The sequence below is a fragment of the Manacus candei genome, unplaced genomic scaffold (assembly GCF_025592945.1).
Source record: "Manacus candei isolate 608988 ecotype Guabito, Panama unplaced genomic scaffold, ASM2559294v1 h1tg000053l, whole genome shotgun sequence".
In the NCBI taxonomy this organism is placed as follows: domain Eukaryota; kingdom Metazoa; phylum Chordata; class Aves; order Passeriformes; family Pipridae; genus Manacus; species Manacus candei.
The window spans coordinates 4,388,702-4,409,369 of NW_026138101.1; the positions used below are offsets into that span (position 1 = coordinate 4,388,702).

Consider the following 20,668-nt stretch of genomic DNA (forward strand, 5'->3'; position numbering starts at 1 on the left):
TTCGTGCCCGGCCCCGCAGCCCTGGGCAGGCCGTGCTCTGTGCCCTGGGGCTGGGCCGTGCCCGGTGTGTGCAGCGCTGCTCTCGGGGGCTGGGCCGTGTCCCCGACCGGCGGCGGCGGCTCCGGGCCCGCGGGGAGGGCGGGGGAGCCCCGGGCCGGCCCCGCCCCGCCGCGCCGGGAACGCTCGGCTCGGGCGGCGGTTTCCGCCCGGCGCTCTCAGGGCCGGGCCGGAGGCGGAAGCGCGGGCGGCGGGGCCGGGCCGGGCAGCGCGGTGTCGGCGGCGCGGGCGGGCGGCGCGCCGGGCCCCATGGCCTCCTGCTCCAGCATCGACATCGAGGACGCCACGCAGCACCTGCGGGACATCCTCAAGCTGGACCGGCCGGCAGGTGAGGGCCGGCGCCGGGGCAGCGCCGGAGGCCGCCGGGCCGGGCCGGGCAGGGCCTGGTCACGGGCCGGGCCGCGGGACCCCCTGGGCCGTTGCGCCGCCGCCCCGCCGGTTGTCACCGGGCGCTCTGGGGCCGGGCACGGCCCGCTTCTCCGCGGCGCCCTGGCGGCGGGCGCTCCTGCCAGCCCGGGGCCGGTGGGGCGGGGCGGACCGGCCGGTGAGGAGAGGAGAGGAGAGGAGCGGAGCCGAGCCGAGCCGAGCCCCCTCCGGCCCGGGGACCCCGCCTGGGACAGGGGGTGTTGGCGCTGGGCAGAGCGGGAGCGGGGCGGACCCAGAGCTCGCTGCTGGCTGGTGTCTGGGCGCCTTTCGGCAGAGAGATGCTGCTACTGGGAGCTGAACAGCACCGACCTCTGCTGAGACACAAATCCCCCCAGTTCCTGGGAGTGCTTGAAGTGTTCCCCAGGGGGCTGGGCTCAGTGGAAGGGGCTGTCAGGCTGCTCTGAGATCAGTGCCGTGTTCACCCTTACACAGACTTTTCCCTCTCCTTAGTTTTGTGTGAAATGGGATCACAAATATCTTTCTTGAAGTGGTTGTGAGTCTTCTCCCAGTGCTTTGAGCTGTTATACATCTCTGTTCAGAGTCCAGTGGACCCCTTCAGCCTGTAAGAACATCAGCAGCAGGCTCAGGAGTCAGCAGTGTGGTGTTCCCCTCTCCTAAGTAGCCTAAGCTCTCTTTCAAGCCTCTCATTGCTTTTTGAACCTACCACAGTGTTTCAGTCAGATCTGGTCAGGAAGAGGCCCAGACCATGAGTGCTCTGCAAAAAAATCTTAGCCTCTGGGTAGAGGAAAGAATTTATACCCTTGTTGTGCTCCTGTGGAGGGAAAGGCAGGAATAATGTAGCTTTTAAGTATCCTGATAGTCATTAGGAATATGCTACATCCAAAACAACTGCCATGTGTGCTGCCTTATGCTTGGCCAAGAGGAGAGGTTGGGTGTGGGATAGTTGTGGGAGAGTTGCAGAGGCACGTGGAATGATGGAGCAAGCCTGGAGTAAGGCAGTCTCATTAGCTTTACTACTCATAGAGAAACTTCTTATTACTTGGAGTCATTTCTATTGTTTCTGGAGTGCTTGAATGTTCCTGGATTATAATTCTTGTAAGAAAAATACATTTTTCCCTCACGGTGCAGCACTCTGTACTTGTAAGACTGAAAGGAGAACTCCGTGCGGGGATGGGGAACAACTTTTTTCACTATCTGAACTGAAAGGATGTGTCACTGTTGGGAAATGGTTGTAGTTATTGCTGAAAAGTGACTTGACTTTCTCTGAAAGAAGCTTCTCCTGCTGGCCGAAGCCAAGGAGTTGACAGAATATGGTTGTATTTCTTTTCTTCTTCCCTGTTCATTCTCTTTTTACCTTCTCTGTTGTCCCTAGTGCACTAAGAAGGCAGTTGAGAGGAAAAGGAGCAAATGGGCAGAAAGTCCACAGAAGGAACTTGTGCTGGTTCTCAGCAGGAATCAGTGCCTGGCTAATGGCAAATAAACTCAAAAGAACTGACATAATAAGGTGAAGGGGAAGGACACACGTGTTAACTGAAAGCCTCTGGAACTCCTCTTAGGAAGTCAGAGGAAGGGGACAGTCTGGGATCCTTCAAGGTTTGTGAAGGAAAATAAAAGCAGCCTCGGGAATCCCGTGTGTAGGGTTAATCTTACCTGGCATGAAGTTGCTGTGGTCAAGGCCCTCTCTGGTTCCAGTTGCTGTTATACCCTGGGTTTCACTTGCAGATTTTAGTGCCCACTGGACACTGGTGTAGCTGTTTCCCGAGGTTGAAGGAAGTTTTGCAGTACTGAGTGCCTGTAGCTGTGAGCAGAATTATGTTACTCTGGGTCCCGTCCAGACGGGTGACAAGAAACACTCTCTGCTCTAAAGAGTTTGCAACTGCCACGATACTTTTTAGATTCTGCTGGGTTTGGTGATTGTGAAAATGTTATTTGCATTTGCTACCCCGGTCTCTTCTGACACAGTTTCTTCACAGTTTTGGCAAACATCACCCATTGCTTTGTAGCCCTTGCCCTTTTTCATGCTGTGTCCTCAGCAAGGGGCAGCTTCATGGTCAAACCATGGACCTCCCTCTGGAGCATGGAGACAGGCTGTCAGTGCCAGCGTGCTGTGGAGGAGCATCCCTGCTGGAGATTGGCAGGATCCTTCAATCCACACAGAGATCTCTGCTGATAACAGATGTGGGCTCACCCTGCTCGTGGTGTTTATCAGGGAAGTGTTGTGTTCAGTACAAACTGGCATCCCATGGTGCAGGTGATGGTGGGAGGAAGACAAGTTCAATGTCTCATCTCTGACTGCTCCTGCTCTTTGAAAAGGTAATGAGTAAAAACACTCTTCTTTCCCTTTTCAGGCCTAGATCTACCAGACTGCGTTAACCTTTTGGCTTTGTTCGTGTTCTTACTAAAAGCTGAGCCTCTTCCCTTCTTTTATGCCTCCAGGATTGTGTGCCCACGGTTGTGTTTAGGTTTGTTACGTGTGCCAGTGACAGTGGAGCTGCTGGTCCTGGGAGCAGCCATTTTGCAGGAGCTCAGCAGCACTTGTTACCTGGCAACAGTATACGAAATTTCGGTTTTCCATACCAGTGAAAATTTCCAGCAAGGATTTGCTGAGACAGGCGGCTTTGCCTGGGGTGTGCTGATGTGTAAGAGCAGAGGCAGGGGGCTCCTCGGCTATTTACCCTGCTAGAGAAGTAGAAGAGTCTCCTTGACCCCCTGTTGCAACTGTCCTCTTCTAAAGCCACCAGGCAACTTGTGCCAGGCCAGATGCAAGAAGTCAGGGCACAAACACTCTTCAAAGCACAGCTGAAGCTCTGAACAAATGGTTGCTTTACACCAAACTTTAGTGCTGTAAACTTCCATGTGATTGTTCGACAAAGAGAAAAATATGGGAATCCTGTAGGCACAACTGCACAGTTTCGTAGCAAAGTTACTTGAACACCTGGACTTTGAGGTCAGTTCTCACAGTCAGAAGCAAGTTCTGGAAAGTAACAAATGTATTATTTCCAGCCAGCCCCAAATGTGGCAGCTGATCAGTGTATTGCTGGACTTCAGAGGTCTCTCTGCAGGCCTGAGGGTTAGAAGTGGCCTGTGAAGAACCTTTTGGTCTGGCCCTTGATTCAGTGAACCTGAATTACCAGCTCAGTCTTTTTGATCCAAGACTGTTTGCTCCTTGAGCCTGGTAAGTTCCTTGTACCTGTTCTTTGGTGTTTCTCTGATCTGCTGGGATTGCTTGTGTAAGGAAAGCTACGACTTCACTCAGATGTGTGGGGGTTTCTCACATGGGAGATCCCTTACACATCCTTCTTGGAGAATACTTTTCCCAACCAATTCAGTATATTCTAGCTGGCAGACCAGTAAGGGCTGACAGAAAGCAGCAGTGTTATTTCTTTTAAATGAATGTTGGGCACAGCTGGCGATGCTTTTCCCCAGGTTCGGTGAATGAGAACCAGAGACCGTCGAATTCGTACAACGGAGACCTGAATGGGCTGCTGGTGTCTGACCCCCTTGGCAGCGGAGATGGACCTTCCCTGGCCAAGCCAGTGCATCGCAGCATCTCTCTAGGAGCCCTGCAGGAGAAACAAGTCATGTGAGTTTTGTCAAAGAAATGCTGAGAGCAAATAGAAAACAGCTAAAATTCAGTTTTGGTGAGCCAGGATACTTATGCTGGGCATCTGACAAGGAGCTTTACGTTGAGTTCAGGTGGCAGTTGTGAGTCAGTGCTCTTGGTCAGAGCTTTTGTAGCTTTTGTGAGGCTGATGCATGGAGTGTGCCATCCTTGCAGCTCCAAACTGAAGAATATCAGCAGAGTTGTTTAGAGAAGGGGAAACAGGACTGGTTACGTGGTGGAAATTGCAGGTCAGGGTGGAAGTAAATCAGCAGGGCTCCGGTTGAAACTTGGTGTTCTCCTGTAGATTTCCAGCTGGACTCCTTCAGGGACCCCAGTCACCTGAGGGGTTACAGAGCTCATGTAAGTAGCTTTTACTTGTGTTCTCTGGGCATAGTTTTGAGAGAGGATGATGCCATGAGAACCATGAGCAGCGTGCACTGTTTTGTTGATGAGGTTCAGCTGGTTGGTTTTGGTTTCTTTGCACCTTCCAGTGTTGGGTCAAGACTCCTTTAACCAAATGTAGGTCTGTGCTCAAGTCAAAAAGCCTGGAGGTTTTTAAGCTGAACAAAGCAGGTGTTTGGCTCTCTCAAACCCGTGACACACAGGGAAGGGAGACTGTTGGAAGGAGTTTCTCTTTTCAGTTGTTTGGCTCAAACCTCGTAGATGCTCAGATACTGCTCTGTTGCTGTTAAAATTATGAATTTAACATAAAATATTAAATGTTCTGTACCTGTCAGTCCTGTCTGATTTTTTTTCCCCTGTTTATTTTTCTTAAAAGCTGCCTTTCTGGTGATGACAGCTCCACTTGCTTAGTGATATCAGCAAAAGACGTGGAGATAGTGGCCAGCAGTGATTCCAGCATCACCAGTAAGGCCAGAGGGAGTAACAAGGTAAGGAGCAAGACAAAACATGGTCTGTCTCTTAGTGACATCATTTCATGCTTGCGTATTTTTAAACAGAAATTAATATCTTCTTTCTTGTGCTAAAGGAGCTTGTAATTAGGTAGAAGTTTGTCAAAGAGTTTAACAAGGGAGAAAAAATCTGGAGCAGTATCTTGTAGTAGATTGTTCCTGTTATTCCGGAGTCTGGCCAAGTTATCTTCTAATTTTCAGGAATAAGTCCATGATCTAAGCTGTAGGTTCCTGAGAACATGTCCTTTCTTCACAAACAAGCTTTTTCTGCTGACTGTTTCCTCCCTGGACCCTGAAGGGAGTATTTCCCTTGCTGATTTGCTGGTGTCAGTCATGCTGAGGGCTCTGGCCAGCAGGTCAGAGCTGCAAGAACCAATATGCTGAGATTAGAACTAGTGCTAAGCAGAGTACTAATCCATTCTCAGAACAAATGCTCATAACTAGGAGAGAGAACTCTGGTCTTGATCCTCTCAGCCCTTTCCCATATTCTTCCTTAATTTTCCATTGTGTGTTTTTCCATCTTCCATTCCATTTGTTCCTTAGTGTGCAGTGAATTAAGGGACCACAAAGATAATAAATTAATACTGCACCATGTTAACTGTTTTTCATAGATAATACTGAAGATAAAAGTGAAAGGCAGGATCACTGGCATAACTTCCATAGTAGCTCCTGATTCTTTGCTCAGTGACAATGATTATCTGTGCTGGTTTGGGACTGAGAGTCCTGGTTGCTGGCTGGTCTTAAACCATGACACTATCAAATTAAGCATTACAGGTCTTCCCTAGAGGAAATTGTATGTTTGACAGGTTTGTTCCAGGAAAGAGTTAATTCCAGACATTTCTCATGTTTTGTTTTCTTTCTTCTGAGCAGGTGAAAATACAACCTGTTGCTAGATATGACTGGGAGCAGAAATACTATTATGGCAATCTGATAGCAGTTTCAAACTCTTACCTGGCTTATGCAATTAGAGGTGAGATACCTTCTTGTCTTGGACATGATTTGTATTCTTTTGCATCTGTGTATCTCTAAAAGAGGCAAAGTTTGCATCAGAGGAATGTAACTGGCAATAATTGAAACATACCTTGCAATACCCAGGTCAGGGTGCTGTTGTAGAGGGAATATAAATGAAAGTGAAGAGTTGGTTATGCAGCAGAGTTAGAAATAAAAGAACTTGGTGGGGATGGAGGAAAAGTTGAGGGACTACACTGGTTTCACTGGACAGCTGATGTTCAGATTCCTCCTCTAATTAAGTATTTCTGCAGCAAACAAGCTTCAGAAACTAAGCTAAGCACAGAAACAGCCCCGTGGTAATTTGAGCAGATAAATGTTTGTGATGGATTTGCTTGCATAAATTTAGAGTTGAGTTTAAGGCTAAATTTAGAGGATCCAAAGAGCAAGGCAGACACAGTGTTTTGTGCAGGAGGGAGAGAAAAGCAGAACAACACAAGGAAAGATTGTTTCACAACATATAGGAAAGAGAGTGACAGGATGAGAGCAAATGGCCTCAAGCTGTGCCAGGGGAGTTTAGATTGGATATTAGTAAATTGTTTTTTCTCTGAAAGGGTTGTAAAGCATTGGAACAGACTGCCCAAGGAGGTGGTAGAGTCACCATCCCTTGAAGCATTCAAAAAACCTGTGGATATGGATCTTGGGGATGTGGTTTAGTGTTGAACATGGTGGTGATGCAAGGTTGATGGTTGGACTTACTGATCTTAAAGGTCTTTTCCAACCCTAACAATTCTATGAAATGAACACTTAGTAATCTGCAGTATCTCTTTCTGCTATCACATAAGTACAGTGTGTGGGGCTCCATCAGCTCTTTCTTCTTAGTTCCAGCACCCATAGGTTTGTCTGATCTTTTAAGAAATCTCCTACTCTGCTCTTATATTTTTTTCCTAGCTGAGGTTATTTTAGAGTAGCTTAAGGATGTCCCACTGTTTTTTTTTTTAAATATGAAAGCTTGGGTGCAGTAGCACTGTGGGAAGCTGAGTGGTCTGCTGGGACTGGCATGGGCAGCAAGAACTGGAAGCACCATGATCTCCATAAGACTACCTGCTTCATAGTGATATGTGTCTGAAAAGGGGAAGCTGGAAACTTTGCTTGGTGTGCACATGTTCTGAAACACGTTCTTTTCAGTCATGCAAGCCAAAAAGCAGTGCTTTTTGCCAGGTGGATGTTTATGCTTTTTTACATTCCCCTTGCAAAACATCTATCTGAGCTCCCTGCCTGTCGGTGACTCCTGAAAATTAAATTGCAAATAAAATTAATTCACTGAAACTGGAGGTCAACCTTGGAGGTTTGGCGAGCTCAGGGTGATAGTCCTGTGAATTATGAGAATCCTATAGAATTATGAGGGATTTATGAGAGTTATGCAGGGAAACCAGAGACATAAATGGTGACTTCTCCCTCTGTCCTTCCTGCAGCTGCCAGCAATGGCTCGGCGATGGTGCGGGTGCTGAGCGTCAGCACCGCGGAACGGACCTTGCTGAAGGGGTTCACTGGTGGTGTGGCAGACCTGGCTTTTGCCCACCTCAACTCCAACCAGCTGGCGTGCCTGGACGAGGCTGGCAACCTCTTTGTCTGGCGCCTGGCCATGGATAAAGAAAAAATCCAGTATCCTGCACAAATACGCCTCGTGCGGGTCTGTGTGCCACGGTCAGATGCGAACGCAGCCTCGCATCACAGTTTGGTTTGTAGCCTTTGCAGAACAGCAGTGGGGAGGTCGATAGTTCTACCCCTTCCAGAGTATCAGATCAGTCAACTTTTGCCTGTAGTCAGCACAATTGTCACTTGAAATTGCATGTACCTTGAAATTCTAGCACGTCAGCACTCCTGGTCCAGGCAAAAGCAGGCAGTGAGAAGTGTCAGTCTGTACTAGCTGGCCTTGCACGTGGGCAGTGTCACCTTGACTCTGTGACAGAGGTTTGTCTTGTCTGGTTCTAGCTCTTTTCCTGAGTTACTTCTCTGAGGAAGAGCATGTAATACTTCCCTCCCACTTACTATCCTTCTAAACATGTCATCCTTTTTTTGGTGGTCCTGAAACTTGTTTTCAGTGTTCATTGCCCTGAATATTTTCCTTTTAATTGCTAGGAGTGACTGGTTAGTACTTTTGGGAAGTGTGTGAGATCTGTTATCTTAAGTTGTAGATTCTTAATTTTAATTATGTACCATCATTCCAAAATCAACTGGAGCAAAGGTGGTTGTAGTTAAGATCTGATTTGTAGTGGTGGACTAGAGCACTCAGCTGGGGGCAACGTGGCAGCTCCTCTGTCTCTCTGTGGTAGTGTTGCAATGCTGAGACAAATCATTTAATCATCAGGAGTCCTGTGGATGCACATTCACATGTGGCTGTGTGCCCCTGTTGTGCTTATCCTGTCACTGTCTGCAGCCTGCAAGAGAAGATTGTGAGAATCCATGAACTTTCATAAGCTTAAGCTCTTCTACCAGTGAGGAAATGCTAGCTTGGCTGCTTTCTCAGCAGAATCCTTCTACCTGGTTTCTTTTGGAATCAATGGCCTGAAAAATCTTGAGGTTTGATAGCATTTAACAGAGGACCAAGCCTGGGCAGGTTATTGCTGGGCATTGGTGACACAGCCAGAACGTTACATTTCTTAACCCTGGTGATCAGAGAGGAGATCTTGGTGAACATCAAGCGACCTGACAACACCCCACTGAACACCTTCCGAAGAATCATCTGGTGCCCTTTCATCCCGGATGATAACGAGGAGAGCGGGGAAGAGGGAAGTCAGACATTGGCGCTGTTGCATGAGGACAGGGTAAGGAAACCCTACCTTTGAAATGCTGTCCCTAATTATTAGGGGAGGAGGAGAATTTAATGGGGAAAGAGCTGGTTTGGTTAGAGCTGTAAAGGTTCCCACCATGGGGAATCCCCCTGTAGTGAGATGTGGGATTGCTCTCTTCCGAGGAGAGGTCGTGCTGATCATTCTCTGGGCCTTGGGAGAATGGACAGAATAACCTCTGCTCACCATCAGATAGCAAGGACCACTAAAAACAGTGTGGAGGGCAAGAGGCATCACTCATCTGTTTAGGCTGAGCCAGTACCTGGGGTGAGTTGGTGGGCAGCAGCTACAACTGTGGAGAGCAGAGCAATTCCCTGTACTTGTGTACAGCTGGGTGCCAGGAAAGCATCCAATGGCCAAACTGAGTGGAAACAGGAAGGTTTATGTCACATACCAGCCATTGGGTTGGTACATCAGGTTATAAGATAAGGATCTGGGAACAGACCAGTGGTTGTAAAAATAAACCTGTGTGCCTCCATGTTTGTTTTCCAGGCAGAGGTGTGGGACCTGGACATCATCCGGACGAACAACAGCTCCTGGCCGGTGGAAGTGCCCGATATCAAAGAAGGCTTCATCGTGGTGAAAGGCCACAGCACGGTACAAACCTGTTTGGTTTTCTTTCCTGCCATCACATAGGTGATTGCAAGCAGTCACTGAGGTTTTCTTTGGGTTATAGTGTCTCAGTTCTTAGGACAGTTGGCTGTAAAAAAAACAGTTGTGAAACAACTGTGATTGTGAAAAGCCAGAAGATCCCAAACCAAAATGAGCTCTGTTTGTAACATGAATAACAGTGAGAACAGTGGCAGCACAATCCGTTGTACTTGAATTTGAAATTTCTGTCAAATAAAAAAGGTATAAAATTGCTTTTCTGTGTCTCTGTTCCCCCTCTGTGTAGTGCTTGAGCGAGGGAGCACTTTCTCCAGATGGAACTGTGTTGGCCACTGCAAGCCATGATGGTTTTGTAAAATTCTGGCAGATCTATATTGAGGGACAAGACGAGCCGAGGTAAGGAGAACTGGAAAATAAAGGATTCTTGAAGCAGCAGCATTTTCTCTGGGAGAATTCTCAGGACATTATAAAAATACGGGATAAATGTTTGTAAAGGAATTTGTTGCTGAAGAATGGTATCACTGAGCATCATAGGCTTATGGAAAAAGCAGAGAGCTGGGTCTGGAAACAGGAGTTCTGTGCTTTGCACTGTCCTTGTAAATGCAGGAAGCTGCTCTGAGCTGTTCCTCTCAATGTTGACTTCTTTTTGTACTGTACCCTTGATAAGGCACCAGACCAAATGGCAACATGGGATTTTATTTGTTCATTGGTCACAGTATATGCCTGCATGGGCTGTGATCTCCTTGTTTTATATAAGCCTGTAAAGAGCTACAAGTCAGTAATGCTTGGTGGGTGCTGACTTAGTGCCATCTGAGGAGCTGTGTGTTCAGACCCTGCTTCTTCCTCATTTAACCACTCCCTGCACACTTGGATGTTTTCTCTGATTCTTTCCCAGGTGTCTTCACGAGTGGAAACCCCATGATGGCAGACCTCTTTCCTGCCTGCTCTTTTGTGACAACCATAAAAAACAGGACCCAGAGTAAGTCCACAATCCTGTACTTGGAGTATTAAAGTTCAGCAGCATCTTCTAACTCTGCCTTTGTTCCTTGTAACTGAATCATACTTGTAAAAATTTAGCTTGGTAGCAGAAGTGAGTCGTGTCCTCTTTGTAGTCAGTTTTCTAGTGATGGAGAAATAAATAAGGATCTGAAGCACAGCCTGAAGTGATCTTATTCCTAGTGCCAATTCCATGAAAACAATGAAAATTCTAAATTGATGAATCCTCTCAGGTTTGTGGTATGGTCAGTCTTAACTGACCTGTTAATCTTCTGAAATTCTACTGCAGCTGATGAAAATACAGCTTTTATTTTTATTCTTTCTTCAGTCAGTTGTGGCCTTAAGGTTCTTGAGAACTATAGTGGTTTCTAATCTTCATCTTCTGGGAACTTTAAGACGCAGTTGGGCAAAATCAGCTATGGGCTTGTGAGGAGCTTTTCTGTAAAATGTCCTTATGGGAAGGATCAGATCTTCTTTAAGAGAACTTGGATGTGTTGTACCTGCAGGGTTCCCTTCTGGAGGTTTCTCATCACAGGAGCTGATCAGAACAGAGAGCTGAAGATGTGGTGCACTGTGTCCTGGACCTGCCTGCAGACTGTCCGGTACGTGTTGAGGCGCTGACTCTCCTGAAGGGGTGGATTGGGGATCGTAACAAAGCTTTTAATTTTCAGGTATACTTACTTTGCAAAGGTGATTCTTGATCTCTGGTGGAGTCTCTGATGAGACTCTAGCCCCATTTTGAGCCTCCTCCTTTGCCATTCTGACCTGTCATTGAAAGCTCTCAGGGCTGTGCCACACTGTCAGGTCAAGCTTTGGCAAGGCCAGGAAGTTGATCCTTTTATCCTGGGTGTTACTGAGACCTGTTGTCTTTGCCTTGTTCTGTAGACCTGTAGCATGAGGAGAGGCATTCCAAAACTGCACACCTTGAATATTTGGGTTTTTTTAATTCTTGATATTCAGTAGCCAATCTAGATCTTTTCCTATTAATACTTTGTTTTCATTTAAATGCATGAGGAGCTGCTATATTGATAGAACTTAAGCAGTTTTCCATGGCTTATTTGCTGAGCCATGTGCGTCCAGAAGTTCAAATTGTGTTTTAGTCCATCCCTTCACTCAGCTTATGGTCCCTGATTTTATTTTTGTGATGGTGGATCATGGCCTGTCTGATCACACACATGCTTAAGACCGCTTTTGATTTGCCCTCTTAAAGTGAGATGAATATGACATACAGCTGAGTGCTGCTTTTTCCACCTTATACTACAGAAGGTCCAAAACCTGTGACAGGGTTATTTTGATTTGGTGGATTTTTGTTTTTAAATCTGTAGCATTGACTGTCATACTCCTATGAATGTGGAACATGTTAAGTAACAACAAACTCTCACCTTTCATTTAAATGTTCAGGATCCATAACTAGATCCTACTGTGTGATCTCCCTGCTGCTCTCTTAGCTGAAATCAGCACTGATTTCAGCAATGGTGTTTGTGTTCTAGCAGGTGGTTGCACTGTAATATGGCTGTAAACTCCTCAAGATATTGTTAGGGGGTTTTTTTAACTATGCAGTTTCATAGCACTCATTCTGATCATCTAATCTACCTTACTTCTTGTACCCCTTCCCTCTTATTTGTGGATCTAGCTTTTCTCCTGACATCTTCAGCTCCATGAGTACTCCTCCCAGCCTGAAAGTCTGTCTGGACCTCTCTGCTGAATATCTGATACTGAGCGATGTGCGGAGGAAAGTAAGTGGTTCCTTTCATTGCTGGCTGTGTGAGTTACAGTGACTGAAGGAGAATTGGCCTTCTGTGTGACTGCTACTGCTGCCTAGGTTGGGATTTGCATGTCAGTGGTTGAAAATGCAGAGGTTGGCCTCAGCTATTTTGTCATAAACTGACAAAAGGTAACAATTCAGCTGATTAATCCTGGGAATCCTTGGGGATTATTTCTCACCCTCTATAAAGCTCTCATTTGGAGATACCTGTGTCTGGCACAGTAGGATTGAGTTCCTGATCAACATTGACTCAGATAAGGGTGTGGTTCCCTGGGTTCAAATTTCAACAGCCCAGGCTTTATTTCTCCCATTATTTTCCTTGTTCCAAATCTAGTTCAGGTGCTTGGCTTTGGAGCCCTCACACATACACTGCTCTGGAAGCCCAGTGACTTACCACTTCTGATTCTTCCAGGTCTTGTACGTGATGGAGCTGATGCAGAACCAAGAGGAGGGCAAGGCTTATTTCAGCTCCATCTCCGAGTTCCTCCTTACCCACCCCGTGCTGAGCTTTGGCATCCAGGCCGTGAGCCGCTGTCGGTTGAGGCACACGGAGGTGCTCCCAGCAGAGGAGGAGAACGACAACTTGAGTGTAGGTAAGTGACAAAGAAAACTTGGTTTCTGTGTGATCAGGATTTCTTTGATAAAGAGAATCTGTGTCGTGCTGGTTGTCTGCTGCTTGTTCATCCTGCTGTGATGTTTTTGTAGTACTTTGTAGTTACCATCCAACTTCACTTTTTACCTTTGTCACCCTTCCAGAAGGTGCTCCGGGCACTGGGGCTGTTGAATCAGCAGCAGGCGTGCTGATCAAACTCTTCTGTGTGCACACCAAGTGAGTATGTGTGGCAGCTCCCATGGGCAGTTGTCTGTGGTTGTCCTAACCCTGCACTGACCTGAAGAAGTTTAACTTACTTAAATCCTTTTGCTCATAACAAAAGCTACTTGGACCCATAGAAACTTCTAGTTGTGGGGTGTATGGCCTTACCAGGAGGGAACCCTGAATGGTGCTGTGGCAAGCTAGTGTTTTTGTGACCATGAGTACACAGTGTTAAGAGCTGTGCTCATGTACAAATCCTGGGAAAGGTCTCAAATACCCTGCGTGACATGGCTCAGTGAGGATCAGCTTCTGCTCCTTCTGTGGCAGGCAGAAAACACTGAAGCATTTTCCAAGGGAATCAGTTCAGTGAAGAGAAATCTTCAGAGGCTTCTCTTGATGATTCATAAGCTGATCAGAGATGCCTGTTTCTTTTCAGGGCCCTACAGGATGTGCAGATTAGATTCCAGCCTCTTCATAGCCCTGACACGAGTGCACCCATGCCTTCCCATGGCTCCCATGAAGAATTTGGTGAGCATGTGTGTTAAATTGATCTTCAGTGTTGCTGAGCCTTTGAAGGTTGTTGGCAGGGGGCAGCAGAAGGGCAGTTTTGGGTGTCTCTTTGTACTAGAGTGGTGTAATTGGATAAAAGGTTCTGAATATGGAGTAGCAGTGAGGCAGGAAGTTGGTTAGATCCCAGTGTGAGTCTGGAGCTTGGGATATGTTAGACCAGGAGTGCTAATGCTTTGTGCATGCTTGAGTTCACCTTCCTAGGTGATTTGGCACTTGTGCAGGAAACTTGAGGTTTGTCTCTTGTCAGGTGGAAGAGATTGGAGTGACAGCAGAGCTCTGGGAGTAGAGGGGGCTGGGCTGTCTGTGGTGTGCTCTTTCAGCTCATTCACCATTCTGGGATGTGGCTGTTAAACTGGGCTTGCATTTAGGGAAGAAAGGAAGCCTGGATATTTTATTATCAAAGCCTGATAAAATCCACTCCAGCATATGAAGAGTAAGCATAACACAGGATTTGCTTTGCCCTAAGCTTTGATTGGGATGTTGTGGGGTTTTTGCTTGTTCTTTTCGGAATCGAGCATGGCGTGCAATGGCAGAAGTTCATACTTTGTGGAATTAAAGCTTTAGTTTTGGGGGGAAGTTCCTGTAAATCGGTTTGTATCTTTCCCTTGGAAGCCTTTCCAGACCATATGGCTGATCTGAGCACAGAAGGGCTGGGATCTGAAAAAGAATCAGTGCACGGCTCTCAACCAGACCTGCGGCGTATTGCTGACCTGCCTGTGCCAGCAGACTTCCTTTCCCTCTCAAACGATGCCAAGCCCAAGCTGATGACTCCAGATGCATTCATGACACCAAGTACTTCTCTTCAACAGGTAACCAGAGATCCACACTGTTATGGTGGTGCAAGGGATGGGGCTGGATTTTGGTACTTCTGGGCACTCTTTCTAGGCTGTAATGACTCTGGTGGGCTCTGCTGGCTGAATGCAGAGCACACAGGAAACTCTCTCTGCGTGTAACCAGACTGAGTAGAGGCATGTTGGCACATCTGAAATGCTAAGCTGGCCTAAGCTTGTGTTGCAAGTGCTGTGTTTAGGTGCAGAACTGCTGATGTAGCTGTGCTGTGTGGAAATACGGGTTTGCTAAAAACTGTATCTAAGCTGGGAGACTGCTCTTGCTGTTTACACATGTTGTTTGGGGTTATGGTATAACTGTAATGGAAGAAAATATGCCTGCACATCCTGTGGAAATGCACATCTGAAATGATCAGGTTTGGGGCTGTTCAGACTCGTGAGACCCCACATGGTACCCCCACTCTCTGCCGTAAGCCCTCTGCCTTGGCACTGGTGAGCTCACACCAGAATGCCACTTTGTCTGGGGGGAGCAGTTCCTCAATAAAAGCAGCCATGGTTCGTGTGATGAGGATGTTTTGGGACTTGCCTTCAACCAGCACCTGAGCACCTTAGCAGTGCTCAGACTTATTTTTTTTCTATGCTCTCTTCACCAAAGACTCTTCAGGCGTTTTTCTGGAGCCAGCATTCTCAGGTTCAGTTCTGCTGTTGGGCTCTGTCCCCTCCTGACCACTGTGTATTTCCTTACAGATCACTGTCTCTCCAGGCAGCAGTGCCAGTTCCCTGACTGCAGTCACAGCCATGAGTAGCACTTCTGTCACGGATGCCTCTATGCCCAGGTAATTAGCACATGTATTAAACAATCCATCTGCAGCTGAACCAGTCCAGGCCTTCAGGGTGGCACAGAGCTCTAGCATGTCTTGTAGGAGAGGACACTGTAACCAAAGTCAGAAACTGGCCTGAGTCCCAACATCCCTATATGGGCAGCTGTTTGCATCCCTAATGCAGCTTGGAGCATGCCTGCTGTCATCCCAGGGGCCAGCCAGAGTGTGTCATGTGTGCCTCGTAGGGATTCTGTTATTGCATCTCAGTTTTGTTGCTTTACATGCTTCTCCCAACGGGCTGTCATTGTTTACAGGTAAGAGAACACTGCAGCCACCAAGGAGAGGGAGAGAATTGGGACTGGTAGGAAAATCTTACCAGTGTCACAGTGGGTTGGGCTGCATAACAGGCAAGAACTTCACTTCTAGGGGCTGAGAAAAAGGGAGAGATCTATCTTGTAGGGTATTTTTTCTCCCTAAACTCTGTATCGTGTGCACTGAAGATACAACTGGTCCATTCTCTCACTGACTCCTCAATTTCTAAGATACTGCAGTGCCCCTCTTTATTTTTTCTTTTTTTTGTTTCCACCCAGTGTCTCTTTGGGCTCTGTGGGGCCTAGGAGATGAAGGTGCTCGTTGACAGGGAGGAGCTGATGGTGGTGGAAAGAGCAAGGGCTCCTCCATGGACCTGTGTATCCCATCTCCTCACCTGGAGTGTTTGATTCAGTTCTGTATCATTTGTTTGGCCTGCTTGATTTGTTGGTGTCTCTGTTTCAGCAGACCATCAGAAGACTTGGCTGTGAGCCCCAAGATGCAGCTGGACACCAGCCTCACGCTGAGTAGCAGTAGCAGCAGTCTCCAGACCAGTCCTAGGAGTCATTCAGTTCTTATCCCAGGCCTCCCTGACAAGCTAGCACCAAAGGCACCTGTTCCAGTAAGGCTCCAAATGCTGCTCCCTTCCTTCTCATGGGCCAAGGGACCACAACAAGTGCCTGTACAAGCTGCACTTGCTCAGCCTGGAGAAGAGAAGCTGCAGGGAGACCTCATTGTGGCCCTTCTGTGCTTAAAGGGGTTTATAAAAGAGATGAAGAGTGACTTTTTACACAGGCAGATAGTGATAGGACAAGGGGCAGTGGTTTTGAACTAGAAGAGAGTAGATTTACTTTGGGTCTTAGGAGTAAATTCTTTATTCAGAGAGTGGTGAGGCACTGGAACAGACATCCCAGAGCAGTTGTGGCTGCCCCATCCCTGGAAGTGTTCCAGGCCAGGTTGGATGGGGATTTTAGCAACCTGGTCTAGTGGAAGGCATCCCTGACTGTGGCAATGGGATTGGGATGAGATGATCTGTAAGGTCCCTTCCAACCCAAACCTTTCTAGGATTCTGTGAAATTACATTTATTTGGATATTAATAGGGACAGTGTCTGCCCTTTTGAAAACACAGCTGCTGGCACAGACCTGCAGCCCAGTTTACTTACCTACATTAATAGAACTTGCCCTTGTGTAAGAACAGCATGTTTCTGACACTAGAGACAGCTCTAGCTTGTGCTGTCACTGTCACAGTAGCTGGACATGGTCAGCCTTTATGTTAGGAGACAGTGCTACCTGGAAGGGTTTATTCCTGCTGGTTGGTCTGGTGAGTCTGAAATAGCCATTTCCTATCCCTAAATTTCCATTTCCAGGCGTTGTGTAAAATGGATCATGACCAAAGCTTGAAACCAAAATAAGTTTCCAGTCCAGGAGATGTGCAGTGTTAAAACTAACATTTTGCATCACAAAATGGAGCAGAGCAGGGAGGTGGAACTGGTGTTGCATTTTCTTTTGAAAGTGGGTTCAAACTAGCATAGGTTTAAGTATTGTTAGCCCAGCTGAGAGTCCATTACAAGTCCTGGGGCCCCTTTCCAGAAAGAGTGGGAACCAGGGATCACACGAGGAAAGGATCCAGTGAGCTGATTCCAGAGGTGGTTGGTGTAAGGTACTGGGGCTTCTTGGGGTGTCCTTGCATTACCCTGAAGGCTCTTGTTTCATTTCTGTCTTCAGGTCGCTCCAGGAAACTCCTCTCTAGCGCTGGAATTGCAGGAAGTGGAGCCCTTGGTGGTGCCTCAGGCTTCTCCCACCCGCGAGCGCTCGCCAGACGTCATTTCCTCGGCTTCCACAGCCATGTCCCAGGATATCCCAGAGATTGCTTCCGAGACCCTGCAGCGCAGCTTCGCGGCGGCTCCCTCGGGGCTCCCTGGGGAGGTGCTGGAGCCCAGTCACCACGCAGACAGCATGGCCTCCGCTGCCTCAGCCCTGCATTTGCTGTCTCCCAGGAACAGGCACAACTCCGAGCACAGCCACCACTCTTTGGACATGCCTCCAGTGGAGGTGGACAGACTGAATGCTCCATCATTACTGGAGACTGCTTTAACTCAGGAAAACGCGTCTTCTGACAGTGTTGTGAGCCAGCCATGGCCAGCAGCTCCTGACATAACCAGAGAAACCAGGAACAGCATGGCAGACAGGTAATCCCTTGGGTTTGTCTGGCTCAGGGCAATTTCTTTGTCAAATTGCCAGCTTGGTGAAAAAGTCTTATGTTGTGATTAACTCACAGCAGTTCTTCATCCCTCTTTCCCTTAAAGGATCTGATGAGTCAGCCCTCCTCTGTCTGTATGCTATGCCCTGAACTTCCTAGGCCAGCTCTAACCATTTTTGCTCACTGATACCTTTTGCAGCATAAATGGTCTCTGTTAAGAAGGTGGAAAGTCTACTTCATTGGCCTTCATGTTTGCCTGGACACTTGAGATAGGATTTTTTTTTGCACTCTGGAAATCAAACTAGTACAAGGTAAATTCTGCCCCAGGTGATGCATTCCTGCAGGCTTTTGTTGAATCAACTGGCACATAACTGACAGATTTGGTTATAGGTTAATTGTATATCTCTCTTCTAGGATTGGCTCTGTGCAGTTAGTGTTATAAATAAAGTACTTTAGCAGTCAGAAAGTGAATGTCAGTGTCTCCATGGAGCAGAAATGCAGAGTGGTGCAACATCACTTAGCCTGCTTACCAGGAACAGGTTGTTCTGCTGGAGCAGTACTGGGATTCATTATAAAATTAGTGTCCATGTCTTGTAGGGGGATAGGAACAGCATCTAACATCTCTAGAGTGTCTAGGCCAGGGCTACATGCACATCACAGCCTGAAAATACTTTCCTTTTGAGCAGGACTAGCAGGCTGTGAGGTCAGTGTTGTCCCTCAGGTAATCCTGGACTGTTCCCTGATCAGAATTGCAAGAGAAAGGCCTCACCTTGTGCTTCCATACCTGAGGATGCTGCTTCAGAAAACAGTCCCAACTCTAATGGCTCTGGGAGGACACCAACATTGTGTCTATACACAATGTTTTCACTTTTACTCATAATATGAACTTGAGAAAATACTTTTATAGGATTTTGCAACTCCCGTCAATCTCACTCTGTCTTTTAATTCTTCAGGACTTCTCGTATCAGAATGTCAGATCAGCTGTCCCTGAGAGATTTTACAAGTGCTCACTTCTGTTTAAAGGTCATCCTGCAAGCTGGATTCAGGCAGACCCAGCTTACAGCCTAGAAGCACTTGCAGTTTCCTTTCAAAAATGAAACTTGAACTGGATCCACTCTTACAATTCTGTTTGTCTGCTAGAACTGATTCATCAAATTCACACACTTTGTTAGACACTTGAAAGAACTGAGAAGCACTGATGATTTTTGCTCCAGTGATCAGTATTGCTTGAGGAAAAACAAACCCAAGATGATGCCATTCACAGAAGTGTGCTGTGCTACCAGGTTTGGGTAGTGACCTACCTGTCTTGAATGAATGTCTGTTGGGAAATTGTTCTTGGTTAGTGCTGGAAGCATAGCTGAGCTGCTTCCCCTTCTTAAGGCCACCAGAAAAGCACATGGAGAAGTTCAAATGTTCAGTGCCTCTAAACAACACCTGCTGCTTTCTGGATCTGTGAGATCGGTGTGCTCTTGTTTTTTGTTGCAGACTTTCTATCAGGATCTCTCATGAGACGTGGAGAGAGAAAATATCCAAGCTTAAAGAGACTATCATGATGGTATTTTCCTTTTTTTTTTCCCCTCTAGCCCAAGGGATGAGGTTGAAGAAAAGCACAAGAGCTCTTCGTACCACCGACACAGCTACCACCTGCTGCAGCATGACAGCCAGGATGCCAGTGCAGAGCAAAGGTACCAGAGTGCTCAGCCCCCTCCTTCACCCTGCATGGACTCAGTTCAGGCTGCATTTGTGCTTCTGTCCTCAGCAAGCCTTCACATGTGGGGTGAATGCCTCTGCTTTGTCTCCTGACTTAATGTGTGTGTGCAGCCCAGCTTCTGGAGTGTTCTGATGACTTCAGCTGATCTCGGGATTGGCCTCTGCACTCTCCAGTTTGCTTCTGTAGGGAAGGGTTTGATTGTGCTGCTTCTAAGAGCATGGACCAAGCTTGATTTAATTACCAGTAAAAACTTACTAAGGCATCAGTTTCCGAACACTGTCCCTTATATAACATAGCAAGGGGGGCTCAGGAATTAGTTTCTTGCTTTTGACATCTTTCACAAGCCCCCCTAAAGCTCTGTGGGCATATTCTGTGTGCCTGACATGCTCAGCCCTCTTTGACAGCTGAGGGTTAATTTGTAATCCACACTTTAATTCAGACTGAAATGTGCAGCCTGTATTGGAGAGCTGGTCAGCAGGTGAAAGTCTCCAAGGTACTGAGGATCACAGACTTCTTAGGCTCACCTAATTCTCCTCTGTTCCTGCAATGCTTTCTACATTCAGTGCCTGTTGTCTGTAAAGCTGTAAGGATGTTCTGTGAGTGGGTTCCCTGCTAGGCCATCCTAGGGTTTGTGTGTGTGTGTGTGTGCAGCAAGGACAGGCATCCTTCCACCACGCTGCCTGAGCCACGGCTGTCCCTAATGCAGGGACCCTTCAAGCCTTGCTACACAGCACTCGAGCTCAGCCTGAGCAGACCTGGATCAAAGCAGAGCAGCCTGTGCTGAGCTCTAGAAGTGTCTCTGTTCAAGATCAGGGTGTCCTTAGCTGTGTGACTCTGACCATGTGTGGATGAAGAGCCACATGTGCATCCCCTCGCTCGGCGAAGGCAGCGCTGTCTGGTACTGCGAGTGATGGGTGTCCTCTCCCTGCTGTTCCCTCACAGTGACCATGATGATGAAGTTGCAAGCTTGGCTTCTACATCAGGTGGATTTGGTGCCAAAGCATCTGCGCAGAGGCTGCCTGTGAAGGACTGGAAAGTCAAGGCTTCCCCCCGGGCTTCCCCGAAGCTAAAGCGGAAGGGCAAGAAGGATGACGGGTACGCTGGGCTTGCCAGAGTACAGGTGGCTGTGGGGCCTGCTGTGCAGGGCCACAACCTGTGGTAGCCATTATGGTCTGAGGCTGGGCAGCAGCCACGTGGTCCCAACCCTCACCCCCCTGTGCAAAGGGCAGTAACTCCACAGAAGGTGTTGGTGGTTACTCCGACACTGCCACTGATCCCCACTCAGGGGCACGGGAATAAGTTCTGCACTGTCTTTCCAGCTGGGA

The 20,668-nt window shown here is 47.6% G+C and overlaps 1 protein-coding gene across 2 annotated transcripts in view; it reads left to right on the forward strand.

The window, feature by feature from the left end:
• The first annotated feature begins 254 nt into the window (after window positions 1-254).
• EDC4 (enhancer of mRNA decapping 4) overlaps window positions 255-20,668 on the forward strand; it is a 31,353-nt gene continuing 10,939 nt past the window's right edge. Inside the window, exons 1-20 of one of the 2 annotated variants that reach the window (XM_051801875.1) lie at window positions 255-385; window positions 3,871-4,027; window positions 4,827-4,938; window positions 5,830-5,929; window positions 7,383-7,572; window positions 8,588-8,735; window positions 9,252-9,356; window positions 9,655-9,764; window positions 10,264-10,347; window positions 10,871-10,966; window positions 11,998-12,100; window positions 12,542-12,722; window positions 12,886-12,958; window positions 13,380-13,471; window positions 14,126-14,322; window positions 15,049-15,137; window positions 15,897-16,053; window positions 17,158-17,621; window positions 19,216-19,317; window positions 20,286-20,438. In XM_051801875.1, the coding sequence (XP_051657835.1) occupies window positions 307-385; window positions 3,871-4,027; window positions 4,827-4,938; window positions 5,830-5,929; window positions 7,383-7,572; window positions 8,588-8,735; window positions 9,252-9,356; window positions 9,655-9,764; window positions 10,264-10,347; window positions 10,871-10,966; window positions 11,998-12,100; window positions 12,542-12,722; window positions 12,886-12,958; window positions 13,380-13,471; window positions 14,126-14,322; window positions 15,049-15,137; window positions 15,897-16,053; window positions 17,158-17,621; window positions 19,216-19,317; window positions 20,286-20,438 (2,792 nt within the window). In that variant the 5' untranslated portion in view covers window positions 255-306. The remainder of the gene's footprint in view (window positions 386-3,870; window positions 4,028-4,826; window positions 4,939-5,829; window positions 5,930-7,382; window positions 7,573-8,587; window positions 8,736-9,251; window positions 9,357-9,654; window positions 9,765-10,263; window positions 10,348-10,870; window positions 10,967-11,997; window positions 12,101-12,541; window positions 12,723-12,885; window positions 12,959-13,379; window positions 13,472-14,125; window positions 14,323-15,048; window positions 15,138-15,896; window positions 16,054-17,157; window positions 17,622-19,215; window positions 19,318-20,285; window positions 20,439-20,668) is intronic. The other variant, XM_051801876.1, reaches the window with a different exon arrangement.